This window comes from Geotrypetes seraphini, chromosome 4 (genome assembly GCF_902459505.1).
Source record: "Geotrypetes seraphini chromosome 4, aGeoSer1.1, whole genome shotgun sequence".
Taxonomy (NCBI): Eukaryota; Metazoa; Chordata; class Amphibia; order Gymnophiona; family Dermophiidae; genus Geotrypetes; species Geotrypetes seraphini.
Genome location: NC_047087.1, coordinates 325,433,953 through 325,448,080, shown reverse-complemented (window position 1 = coordinate 325,448,080; position 14,128 = coordinate 325,433,953). Strand labels below are relative to the sequence as shown.

General features: G+C 44.3%; 1 protein-coding gene across 3 annotated transcripts in view; it reads right to left on the bottom strand.

Moving 5' to 3' along the window:
- Nucleotides 1-14,128, bottom strand: part of ABRAXAS2 (abraxas 2, BRISC complex subunit) — a 209,065-nt gene that overhangs the window by 142,700 nt on the left and 52,237 nt on the right. For all 3 annotated transcript variants that reach the window (XM_033943580.1, XM_033943579.1, XM_033943577.1), the window contains exon 3: nt 2,322-2,358. In XM_033943580.1, coding sequence (XP_033799471.1) covers nt 2,322-2,358 — 37 coding nt within the window. The remainder of the gene's footprint in view (nt 1-2,321; nt 2,359-14,128) is intronic.

Below are 14,128 nucleotides of genomic sequence, written 5' to 3'. Positions count from 1 at the left end.
CTTGAGACAAACTACCGGAATGCAGGAAGTGGTTGGAGACGCTCAGAGGGTGGGGTGCCAGGCACCGTTGGAGATATGGATATCTGGTATGTGGGAGTTTTGGGTTGTGTATGCTGCAATATCAAGTTAGTGGCCTTTTTTGTGCGTGGGTTGGGAGTTAAGGATTTGGTAGGATAGAGCGTTGAGGTATGAGATTAAACCTTCGACTTGTTTTGAGGTGTGGTCTTCTAGGTGTAGAAGAGGACACTGATAATGTAGAAGAGGATAATGTCTCTGAGGAGCAAGTTATGTGTTGAGTTTAGAGAATTTTGGATTCTTACTGATTCTTGCTTTGGTTTTAGGAAAAATGTGAGAACCCTAATGTCTAGAAACAATTTTTAATGAGTATAAATGAGTCATGATATTTTATATGTAAACTGATATTAGTACAATTGATAGTGACTTCCAAGAGAATGTCTTGGTCACTTTTTAATTAATGTAAACTGCTTAGAACCTTGTGATAATGTTTATGTTTATTAAATTTTATAGACTTCCTTTTGACAAGCATCTAGGTCAGGGGTGGGCAAACTTTTTGACTCGTGGGCCACAATGAGTTCTTAAATTTGACAGAGGGGCCGGGCGACTGAGGGGGGGCAAGATTCCATTCTGTTTTACAACAGTTTATGGACTGTTCCTCAAGGAGTTTCTCCAAACCTATTTTTTTAAACCAGCTATGCTAACTCTCTTTATCAAATCCTCTGGCAAAGAGTTTCAGAGCATGGAGTGAAAAAATATTTTCTCCAATTTTGTTTTTAAACATATTATTTTAGCACAAGCTAAGAGTGTCGTACATTTAATAATAATAATAATAACAGTTTATATACCGCAGGACCGTGAAGTTCTATGCGGTTTACAATGAATTAGAAAGATTCTACAAATTGAATGGGACATTCATAGTTAGAGATTAGTGGTTAACAGTTTACGGGATCAGATTTGGGGGGTAAGATTGTGATGGGGTCGATTATACGGATTCGTTACCTAGTACTTCAAGAACAGGTATGTTGCAGATGTTGCTATCAAGTGAACAACATGGGAACCACCGCCACCCCTCTCATGGAAAGCTGTGGCCGGAATGGGGAGGAGTGGGGGTGGGGGAAGAGGCGAATTCTCGTCCGCTCCAGGCAGCGGGGACTGCCGAAGCTCTCCGGACTCGAGAAGGGGAGGAGATAGAAATACTGCGGCCGCCTCTCCGCTCCTACAATGCGTCACAGAGACCACCGGCCTCGGCTCAATGAGCCACACCATAGAGCTGGATGCCAAGATGTGCGAAGATCATGTCAGCTGGGTCTGGCGACCTCTACAGCCAGAGCGCTTGGACTGCAGAGTCTATCTGAGGCGCTTCGCCTAGCTTGCAGCTTTTTATTTATTGTGGAAAAAAAAAAAAATTTGGCGGGCCAGGTTTTAAAACTAAACGGCCCACGGGCCATAGTTTGCCCATGTCTGATCTAGGCGGTTTACAAATTAAAATCCAGAAAGGAAATCCATCATAAATAAGGAGAAAACATAGCGGTAGATAAATAAATGTATATCATATCATACTTATCTCTACTACCCTTCCTATCTTTAGAGATCCTCTATGCTTCTTCCATGCTATCTGGAATTCATATCTTATGTTTGCATTTTTTTTTTTTTTTTTTCGCTTTTGCAATATGCTTTGAATGATTATCAGTTAAAGAAAGTATAACAACTGGAATTAAATAAAATCAAAGAGGCCATCCTTCCACATAAACATATCTAGCCTATTGAGAGAGAGAAAATCTTCCAACAAAGGCTACCCTTCTGTAAGATCAGATCTTCATTCCCCCCTAAGAAACAAGAATGTATACATGCACAGATTACCCCAAGCAAGAGCAAAGAAAAATCATCCACCTCCTACTCATGCCCCTACTAACAGGGTTGCATAAACACAGAATGAGGAAAAAGCTTTACTAAATTATGTTCTCACATTTGAAACTCACCTGGGAGGGTCTAGAACTACTACACCCAACCTAAGCTCAGGTTTGGAAATGCAAGTCGATTCCAAAATGCAAACTGAGAAAGCACTTGCGATGTAGCTTTCTTACATAATGAAACAAGAACCTGAGGTACAGGTTTACATTTTCCAACTCTAGGACAGTAACCAGGAATAAAAGATATCTTTGTGAAAACAGAGAAAAAACACCTATGACATTTACAACAGACAAGAGAAGAAGGAATTAACAACATCTGCATGCACACAATAGACAATTCACAACAGACTAGCCATATAATTCTGACTTTTCAGATATTTTATTGTGACTTACCTAAAAAGTTTCACACATGGTTCATGATTATGGATTTCTGCAAATAAGAAAAAGTATATGACACTGTGTGTTTATTTTATACCCAAACTGTCCCTCTTTACTCCCACTTCCCTGGCATGTTTATGGACCCTTGCACCATCAATGGCCAAGAAGTATAGAGGGTGACCAAAACTGGCTGCTAGGGCCCAGCCCAGCCCTCACAGAATGGGCCCACATTCCTTCCCTTCCCAGAACAGATGAATCCCCTTCCCAGACCCATCCATCCTGACGGTCCTGGCGGTCTACTGGCTAATTAGTGCAGGAGCCATCTTCAGTCACTCCTGTTCATGTCCTCTCTGCTGCCAAAATAACTGCTACGTTCTCTAATGTCAGTCACAGCAGCAATTTTGAGACTGGAACTAGCACATCACATAACATAACAACTTTATTCTTCTATACCTAAACTAAAACTAAACCTTAGGTTTGTATACCGCACCATCTCCACAAGCGTAGAGCTCTGCACGGTTTACAGGGTTAGGTTGAAAAGGAGCTACAATGAAGGGTTATAGGAAAGGAGCTAGGAAGATAAAGAGGGACAGGGTACCAAAGAGCGGGAGGTGTTAGATTTTTGAAAAGAGCCAAGTTTTCAGGTGTTTGCGGAAGGATTGGAGGGAGCTTGAAATTCTGAGCGGGGATGTGAGGTTGTTCCAGAGTTCTGTGGTTCTAAAGGGGAGGGATGTTCCTAGTTTTCCTACGCGGGATATACCTTTTGCAGAGGGGAATGATAGTTTCAGTTTTTGGGAGGATCTAGTGGAATTAGGGTTAGAGGAGTTCCGGAAGAGTGGGATAACGGGAGGGAGGATGCCATGTAGGATCTTGAAAGCTAAACAGGCACATTTAAAGAGGACTCTGGAGTGAACTGGGAGCCATTGAAGTTTGGACAGGAGTGGGGAGACGTGGTCGAACTTGCCTTTAGTGAAAATAAGCTTGGCAGCGGTGTTCTGGATTAGCTGAAGTCTATGGAGTTTTTTTTTAGTTAGGCTTAAATAGATGGAGTTGCAATAATCCAGTCTAGAGAGGATGGTGGATTGAACAAGGACGACAAAGTGAGAATGATGAAAGTACGATCTCACTTTCCTCAGCATATGAAGACTAAAGAAGCATTTTTTTACCAAGAAGTTGAGGTGGTCATTGAAGGAGAGAGAGGAGTCTATGATGATGCCAAGGACTTTGCTTGAAAACTCAAGCTGAAGAGAAGAGCCGGAAGATAATGGGATGGAGGTGGGTAAATGACCTAATATTGGGCCGAGCCAAAGTAGTTTTGTTTTGGACTCGTTCAATTTCATTTTTACAGAATGTGCCCAGGATTGAAGGTTCATTATACATGCGGATATGTTCTGAGAGGTTAGTGAGGTTCGAGTCGGTCTCAAGGAGGATGAGGATATCGTCAGCACAGGTGTAGAGAGTTTCCAGGGGGGATAGATGAAGGAGTTTCAAAGAGGACATGTAAATATTGAAAAGGATAAGAGAGAGGGGTGAGCCTTGCGGGACTCCACATATCGGCTTCCAGGGAGGGGATGAGGTACCATTTATGTTAACGGTGTAGGAGCGTAAGCGTAGGAATTTCAAGAACCAGTCTAGGACTGTGGAACTTAAGCCTATTTCAGAGAGTTGGAAGATTGGGATATCATGATACCGCCATAACCGACTGATTTCTAGGCAGTTTACACCAAAGAAGACTGGACAATCAGTAAAATACAAGATGGTAGGATAATACAAAATTTCTTGTAAGCATAAATATTCTTTAAGAAAATACTATGCAAACCTTTAGTTAAAATAACGCAATCACTCTATGAAATGAATTTTTCAAACAATGTCGTCTTGATCAATTTCTGAAAAATACCGTAGGACGACATGGCTTGACAAATACACTTACCCAACCAAGACTGCTGTTTACCTGCTTGGAAAGTCTTGAATTTACAACCATTAATTTTCGGGTAAGCAAATAACTGTGGGGCTACATACCACCATATTTCAAGACAGTCGCACAACAAGCAGGACATCATTCTTGCCTCATTTAAAGTATGGGGGTCTGTGGGGGTTTTTTAAAGTTGAATCAGTTGGTTTTAAGATGATTTGAGGGGGAGGGGGAGGGGGATGGGAGAAAATTATGATTAAAGTCCATATATGAGGGTAAAACAAAATATATTTCATGGCTTTAATAGAAGTAATTGTGAACAATTGAACATATCACTTTTCCACATAGTCCCCAGGTAGCAGTGCTTCCTTTACTTCATCATCTAAGTTGATGAATCTGCGACCTTGCAACCTCTCCTTCAGTGCATTATGTGATAATTGTTAGGCACCAGATCCGGGCTGTAAGAAGGATGTGGAAGAGGTTCGAACCCAAGTGTGCACTGTCTCTTCTGCCGCTGCTGCTGGATGAGGCCGTGTATTGTCACCAGTGATAATTCTCTCCAGAATACTCGGATCTTCTTCCTGCCATCTCAGGAACTGGGTCGCTGTCACCTGTGAAGATCAGTAAGTCATCATGCGTTATGGCAAATGCAGATCCATAGCTGATATCCAAATAATTGAGACACCGTTAGCCACTGGTCCGGAGCTGTTGTGATCATTGGTGCTCTTTTACGTTCCGTCACGGAGTTTATGCTCTAGAGATCAGCTCTGTCTTGATGTGCCCTCCCGGTCTAAGGTTAAACTTTTGAGTCACCGGAAAGTGATGTTTTTGGTTCAGGGCCCTATTTGTTGGAACAGGCTTTCTATGGATCTTAAGCAAGCAGCTTTTGCAATCAGTAACAGGGAGGAATGAACCAGCAGCCAAGTCTCAGTCAAGTAATAGCAATTAAGTAGTTCTGTTTGAGTTGTTTATGGTCAGTAGCACTATTATATACTTAAGAACATAAGAACATAAGCAGTGCCTCCGCCGGGTCAGACCATAGGTCCATCCTGCCCGGCAGTCCGCTCCCGCGGCGGCCCAGACTGGTCACGACCTGTCTGTATCACCAGAAGAGGCTCCCTTGCCACCTTGGTTTCCCATTTAAGTCCTGTCTTCCTATCGAAGTCCTAACCTTCCGGTCTTGCACATGCACGACCTGGTTTGGTTTCTATACTCATTACTTGGTTAGCTTTTTATACTTGTGTTACATCCCAGCTCCTCCCTCAGTATCCCGCGATCCCTTTATCCCTCAGGAATCCGTCCAATCCCTGTTTGAATCCCTGTACCGTACTCTGCCTGATCACTTCCTCCGGTAGCGCATTCCAAGTGTCCACGACCCTTTGGGTGAAAAAAAACTTCCTTGCATTTGTTTTGAACCTATCTCCCTTGAGTTTCTCCGAATGCCCCCTCGTATTCGCTGTCCCTTTCAGTCTGAAGAATCTGTCCCTATCCACCCTCTCTATGCCCCTCATGATCTTGAAGGTCTCTATCATATCTCCCCTGAGCCTCCTCTTCTCCAGAGAGAAGAGCCCCAGCCTATCCAACCTCTCGGCGTATGGGCATTGTTCCAGCCCTTTTACCATTTTCGTTGCTCTCCTTTGTACTCTCTCAAGTACCGCCATGTCCTTCTTGAGGTGCGGCGACCAATACTGAACGCAGTATTCCAGATGTGGACGCACCATCGCTCGATACAATGGCATGATGACTTCCCGTGTTCTGGTTGTTATGCCCTTCTTTATGATGCCCAGCATCCTGTTGGCTTTTTTCGAGGCTGCTGCGCACTGTGCAGATGGCTTCAGTGATGCATCCACCAGCACACACAAGTCTCTCTCAAGTCTGCTGTCTCCCAACAATACCCCCACCCAATTTGTAGTTGAACAACGGGTTCTTTTTCCCTATATGCATGACCTTGCATTTGTCCACGTTAAAGCGCATTTGCCATTTGTTTGCCCAGGCTTCCAGCTTGTCAAGGTCCCTTTGTAGGTCCTCACACTCCTCCCTGGTCTTAACTCTGCCGCACAGTTTGGTATCGTCTGCAAATTTTATAACCTCGCACTTTGCCTCCTTTTCCAGGTCATTGATAAATATGTTAAAGAGTAACGGCCCCAGCACCGACCCCTGTGGCACACCGCTTGTGACTCCCCTCCAGTCAGAATATTGACCCTTTACTCCGACCCTCTGCAGTCTACCCGACAACCAGTGCTTGATCCATCTGTGCACATCCCCTCCCACCCCGTGGTTCCACAGCTTCTTAAGCAGCCTTTCATGTGGCACCTTGTCGAAAGCCTTTTGAAAATCGAGGTAAATGATGTCTATGGGTTCCCCATTGTCCACCCGACTGCTTATTCCCTCAAAGAAGTACAGAAGGTTCGTTAGGCACGACCTTCCCTTACAGAATCCGTGCTGGCTTGTTCTCAGTAGGCCATTCCTCTCGATGTGCTCGCAAATGCCGTCCTTGATCATAGCTTCCACCATCTTCCCTATAATTGAAGTCAGGCTCACCGGCCTGTAGTTCCCGGGGTCACCCCTCGATCCCTTCTTGAAGATAGGTGTGACATTCGCCAATTTCCAGTCCTCTGGTACCTCACCAGTTTTCAAGGATAGGTTGCAAACATGCTGGATTGTGCCCGCTATTTCTTGTCTTAGTTCCTTCAGAACCCTTGGGTGGATCCCGTCCGGGCCCGGTGATTTGCCGCATTTCAGCCTGTCTATCTGTTTGAGGACATCCTCCTTACTTACCTCTATGTGTTCCAATTTTTCAGCCTGTTCCCCACTCATGAGCTCCTGAGTCCGGTATATTAGATGTGTCTTCGCTCGTGAAAACCGACGAGAAGAACGTGTTCAACCTCTCAGCTACCTCTTTATCCTCCTTAATCACTCCCTTCCTATCCCCATCGTCCAACGGCCCCACCTCCTCTCTCGCTGGTCGCTTCCCCTTAACGTAACTGAAGAATGCCTTGAAGTTTTTCGCCTCCCTGGCCAGCCCCTCTTCGTATTTCCCCTTTGCTTTTCTAACCTCCCGGTGGCATTCCTTTTGGCATTTCCTGTGCGCCTGGTGATTTTCCTCCGTTGGGTCCTTTTTCCATCTCTGGAAGGATACTTTTTTGTCCTTTATCGCCCTCTTTACTTCTGTTGACATTCAAACCGGGTCCTTTGATCGCTTGTTCTTGCAGCCTTTCCTGAAACTGGGGACGTACATTCTCTGTGCTTCCTGCAAGGTGTCCCTGAATAGGGTCCAGGCGCTTCCCACAGTCTCCATCCTAAAGATGTTTCTGAGCTTCCTCCCCACCATTTCCCTCATAGCAACATAGTTCCCTTTCTTGAAGTTCAGCGCAGTTGTTGCGGTCCTCCTTACTATGGGTGTCTCTCTTTCTAATGGTTGGTTGTATTGCAATATGTTTATTGTACTATGTTGTTTTGTCTTACTGAACTATGTGTTGTATGTGAAGGTTGTAATCTGTTATTTCTCATTTGGATGTCTTATTGTACTCCGCATAGAATTGCAGGATATGCAGAATATACTTTTTTTTAAAAAAAATAAATGTGCTCTTGTGTGTGCAAAGTTGATGGGCATCAGAACAAACTTTGCCAGTTACAACTATTCTTCCCATTCATAAACCTTTTGTTGATTCATGGTGCTATGTCCATACTGAGTCAATATCCGACAGTGAATTTCCACAGGTTTTACGCCCTCTGCCCAAAGAAAGTGCACTACCTCACGTTGTTTTTTGATGGTGCAATCTTGCAATGGAGCGTCTGTTTCTGACCTCATGGCTGTCATATGACTAAAGGCCAAGTGCTGCATTGTGTGTGGACAAACTGTCCAACAGGTAATGTAGTGCATTTTACTAGCTGACATTAATTTTTTATTCACCCTCGCATTTTACAAAAAAATAGAGACTTTTGTTACTCCTGTTTTTTGACATCATTGGTGAATAAGATGCTTGATCAAGTAGTGTTATTTAAATTTGGATGCATTTGTTTTACATAAGAACATAAGAACATAACATAAGCAGTGCCTCCGCTGGGTCAGACCAGAGGTCCATCGTGCCCAGCAGTCCGCACACGCGGTGGCCCATCAAGTCCAGGACCTGAACTGTAATCCTCTATCTATACCCCTCTATCCCCTTTTCCAACAGGAAATTGTCCAATCCTTTCTTGAACCCCAGTACCATACTCTGCCCTATTACATCCTCTGGAAGCGCATTCCAGGTGTCCACCACACATTGGGTAAAGAAGAACTTCCTAGCATTCGTTCTGAATCTGTCCCCTTTCAACTTTTCCGAGTGCCCTCTTGTTCTTTTATTATTCGAAAGTTTGAAGAATCTGTCCCTCTCCACTCTCTCTATGCCCTTCATGATCTTGTAAGTCTCTATCATATCCCCTCTAAGTCTCCTCTTCTCCAGGGAAAAGAGTCCCAGTTTTTCTAATCTCTCAGCATATGAAAGGTTTTCTATCCCTTTTATTAGACGTGTCGCTCTTCTCTGAACCCTCTCGAGTAACGCCATATCTTTCTTAAGGTACGGCGACCAATATTGGACGCAGTACTCCAGATGAGGACGCACCATCGCCCGATACAACGGCAGGATAACTTCTTTTGTTCTGGTTGTAATACCCTTCTTGATTATGCCTAGCATTCTATTTGCCTTCTTAGCGGCTGCTGCGCACTGTGCCGTCGGCTTCATTGTCATGTCCACCATTACCCCCAAGTCCCTTTCTTGGGTACTCTCCTTCAATAATATCCCTCATATCGTATAGCTGCACCTTGGGTTTCTGCTACCCACATGTAGTACTTTACATTTCTCAAAGTTGAACTTCATCTGCCATCTCGTCGCCCATTCCCCTAGTTTGTTCAAGTCTCTTTGCAATTCTTCGCAGTCCTCTTTAGTCCGAGCTCCACTAAATAGTTTTGTGTCGTCCGCAAATTTAATTATCTCACACTTCGTCCCTGTTTCTAGATCATTTATGAATATATTAAATAGCAACGGCCCAAGCACCGAGCCCTGCGGGACACCACTCGTGACCCTCCTCCAGTCCGAGTAGTGGCCCTTCACTCCCACCCTCTGTTTCCTACCCGCTAACCAGTTTCTGATCCATCTATGTACATCTCCTTCCACCCCATGGTTCTTCAGTTTTCGAAGTAGGCGTTCGTGGGGTACTTTGTGAAAGGCTTTTTGGAAGTCTAGATATATGATGTCTATGGGGTCACCTCTGTCCATCCGTTTGTTAATTCCTTCGAAGAAGTGCAATAAGTTAGTTAGGCACGATCTCCCCTTGCTGAAACCATGTTGACTGGTTGTCAGAAGTTTGTTTCTTTCAAAATGTTCATCAATGTTGTCTTTTATAAGTGCTTCCACCATTTCACCTGGAACTGAGGTCAGACTCACCGGTCTGTAGTTGCCCGGGTCACCTCTTGATCCCTTTTTAAAGATGGGCGTAACATTGGCTATCTTCCAGTCCTCTGGGATCACGCCTGTTTTCAGGGATAGATTGCAAATTTGCTGCAGTAGTTCCGCTATCTCCTCCTTTAGTTCCTTCAGAACCCTTGGATGAATTCCGTCCGGACCCAGGGATTTGTCAGTTTTTAGTTTTTCTAGCTGCCTGCGTACGTCTTCCAGGCTCACTTCCATGGATGTTAATTTTTCTGCTTGATCTCCCTTGAAGATTTGCTCAGGTTCCGGTATGTTGGATGTGTCTTCATTTGTAAACACAGACGAAAAGAACATGTTAAGTCTTTCTACTACTTCTTTCTCTTCCTTCACCACTCCCTTCCTGTCTCCATCGTCCAGCGGTCCCACCTCTTCCCTGGCTGGCTGCTTCCCTCTAACATATCTAAAGAAAGGTTTGAAATTTCGAGCTTCCCTGGCTAGCCTCTCTTCATACTCTCTTTTGGCTTTTCGAACCACACGGTGACATTCTTTTTGATACTTCCTGTGCTCTTTCCAGTTGTCCTCAGTTTTGTCCTTTTTCCATTTCCTGAATGAATATTTCTTATTGCCTATCGCTTCCTTCACTATTTTAGTTATCCATGCCGGGTCTTTTGTTTGACTCTTTTTGCACCCCTTTCTGAATCTGGGGATATACAGATTTTGCGCCTCGCTCACTGTGTCCTTGAAAAAAGACCAGGCATGTTCTACCGTTTGCCATTTCTTGGAAGTGTTCCTAAGTTTCTTCCTTACCATTATCCTCATTGCTTCATAGTTTCCTTTCCTGAAGTTGAAAGTTTTCACAATGGTTCTATTTCCTTTCGGTATTCCTACTTCGACCTTGAACTTGATCATATTATGATCGCTGTTTCCCAACGGTCCTACTATTTCCACTTCCTTTGCAGGTCCCTTTAACCCATTTAGGATTAGATCCAGAGTGGCATTTCCTCTCGTCGGTTCTCTTACAAGCTGCTCCATGAAGCAATCTTGTATAGCCTCTAGGAATTCTGTCTCCCTAGCGCATTTTGAGCTTCCAAGACTCCAGTCTATCCCAGGATAGTTGAAGTCTCCCATAATAACCGTGTTACCACTTTTGCATTCACGCTTCATCTCGTCTTCCATTTCTTCATCTATATCTCTGGTTTGCCCGGGTGGACGATAGTATAGACCCATCTTTATTTCAGGCCCTTTCCTTCCAGGTATTTTAACCCATAGCGATTCCAGGTTGTTGGTCGTCTCTGCTTTGTCCATTTTTGTCGATTGTATGCTTTCTTTTATGTATAGGGCTATTCCACCTCCTTTCTGTCCTGACCTGTCCTGGCGATAGAGCTTGTACCCTGGCAGTACTGTATCCCATTTATTTTCTTCATTCCACCATGTTTCAGAGACTCCAATGATGTCTATGTCTTCTGCATTGGCCATGGATTCCAATTCCCCCATTTTGTTTCTTAGGCTCCTTGCATTAGTATATATGCAATTTAGATCCTGGTATTTTCTTGTCTTCATTTCCTTTCCCTGTGCTTCAGTCTTTAGTTTATTCTCTTGTGCTACAATACTTCTAACCTCCTCTTCTGTGTTAGTCAACTCCTGTAATTTGACCATTGTTTCTTCCCAGCCTTTTTTCCCTCTAGTATCTTCATGGGATACTTTCTTCCGAATCGTCGACGCTTGGTCGACTGTCGGCTTTCCCCTTCTTCTTAGTTTAAAGCCTGTTCTATTCCTCTCTTGACGTTGTTTGCTAGAAGTCTAGTTCCCGCCGTGCTCAGATGCAGTCCATCTCTCCTGTAGAGCTTGCTCTTGCCCCAGAACGTTGTCCAGTTCCTCACGAAGTGTAATCCTTCTTCCTCGCACCATTTCCTCATCCACGCATTTATTGATTGTAGTTCCTCCTGTCTTTTCACATCTGCCCTCGGTACCGGTAGGATCTCTGAGAACGCTATCTTCTGAGTCCTCATCTTCAGCTTTCTTCCCAGAATCTTGAACTGTTCAATCAGCGCGCTTCTTCTATAGTCTCTCCTGCTGACATCATTCGTCCCGACGTGGATCAATACTGTGGTCTCTTCCGTCTCCGCTCCGTCCAGGAGTTTTATTTGGCTTAGCACCGGCTTACCTTGTTTCTCATTTTAGTTTTTTTAGTTTTAAGAAAAATATTCATAGATCTAGTTGGTTTTATTTCCCTTCAGCAAATGCATGTCGTTACAAAAAATTTTTGGACAGGACCTTAGCATTCCGAGCAGGATTAATGAATTAATGTTTGAATCTTCTTATTTCTCCATTTCTTACCTACTATCAATTTTGAAAATATCTTAAAACCCACTTATTTAAACAATATAATATATATTATTTTCATATTATCATGTAGTTATAATGTACTTTTTATCCATACTTATTTTAGTTTATATTGTGTTTTCCTTATTCATTAGTTTTAATGCTTGTATTAGTTACTTAGAATTTTATTATGTATGATGTTATTATTATATTGTATGCCGAGTACCTGTTGTGTAAACCGCTATGAACTGCTGCTTAGGCGGTATATAAAAATAAAGTATTATTATTATTATTGACGCCAGATGATTTGAAGATTGCTACTGTGCATCCAGTTGCAAAAATCTCTCATTGGGAACTTCTGTTCTAAACAATCTTAGTATCAAGTAATATTGAATTACCAGACCTCAAAGACCCAAGGTACTACTTAATTGATTTTTCATGCCCTTGCTGGGGTGGTGTGTTCATCATCGGTCTTGGTAAAGTGACGTGTGCCCAAAATTTTTTTATTTTTAACTTTTCAGTTTTCACAGGCTCTATGACAATATAAATATAAAGTGCTTAAAGTGTTATGAAAGCCAGGCGAATAGAATGCTAGGAATGATTAAGAAGGGGATCATGAACAGAGCGGAGAAGGTTATCATGCCGCTGTACCGGGCCATGGTGCGCCCTCACCTGGAATACTGCGTTCAGCACTGGTCGCCATACATGAAGAAGGACACAGTACTGCTCGAAAGGGTCTAGAGGAGAGCGACTAAAATGGTTAAGGGGCTGGAGGAGTTGCCATACAGTGAGAGATTGGAGAAACTGGGCCTCTTCTCCCTTGAAAAGAGGAGACTGAGAGGGGACATGATTGAAACATTCAAGATACTGAAGGAAATTGACTTAGTAGAGATAGACAGGTTGTTCACCCTCTCCAACGTTGGAAGAACGAGAGGGCACTCTCTAAAGTTGAAAGTGGATAGATTCCGTGCAAATGTAAGGAAGTTCTTCTTTACCCAGAGAATGGTAGAGAACCGGAATGCTCTTCTGGAATCTGTTATAGGGGAAAACACCCTCCAGGGATTCAAGACAAAGTTGGACAGGTTCCTGCTAAACTGGAACATACGCAGGTGAGGCTGGACTCATTTAGAGCACTGGTCTTTGACCTGAGGCCGCCGCGTGAGCGGACTGCTGGGCACGAAGGACCACTGATCTGACCCAGCAGCGGCAATTCTTATGTTCTAGTTTGTTCTCTATTCATATGATTATTAGTTTTTTTAACAAATTTCATATTTTCCTCGATTTGAGCTAAACAGTCTTAGGCCAATCTCTCACTACCTATGCTTGCTAAAGTGAAAGAAACTGTAGTTTATCACCAGCTAGAACAGTGTTTTTCAACCGCTGTTCCGCGGCACACTAGTGTGCCGCGAGATGTTGCCTGGTGTGCCGTACGGTCAGGGCCGCCATCAGGGTAGTACCACCAGTCTAGGGAGAGGGGCGGTCCGCCCCACGTGGACAGGAGAGAGCTGGACGGGGGACCCGCGAAGTTCAATACATCTCGAGCCGCGAGGCTCGTCTTCTGTTCCTGCCTGCCCTGCAGCTAACATATAGCCGATCGCAAGCGTTCCCCGATGTCAGCGCTGACGTCGGAGGGAGGGCTTAAGCAAAGCCTGCCCTCCGACGTCAGCGCTGACGTCGGAGAATACTTCCGTTCGGCTATTTGTGTGCGGCAGGGCAGACAGGAAGCAGAAGACAAGCCTCGCGGCTTGAGCTTCGTTTTGCTGAGAAAGTTGCAAAGATGGGCTGGTAGGCAAACACGGAACACAAAAGGGGGGAGGGAGTGCGTTTTGGACACAAGGTATGAACTTGGGAGAGAGGAAGGGAGGGAAAGAGATGCTGAGGTGGGGGAGGGAATGGGTTTTTGGACACAGAAGGCATGGACTTGGGAGAGAGGAAGGGAGGGAAAGAGATGCTGAGGTGGGGGAGGGAATGCGTTTTTGGACACAGAAGAAATGGACTTGGGAGAGAGGAAGGGAGGGAAAGAGATGCTGAGGTGGGGGAGGGAATGCGTTTTTGGACACAGAAGAAATGGACTTGGGAGAGAGGAAGGGAGGGAAAGAGATGCTGAGGTGGGGGAGGGAATGAGTGTTTGGACACAGAAGGCATGGACTTTGGAGAGAGGAAGGGAGGGAAAGAGA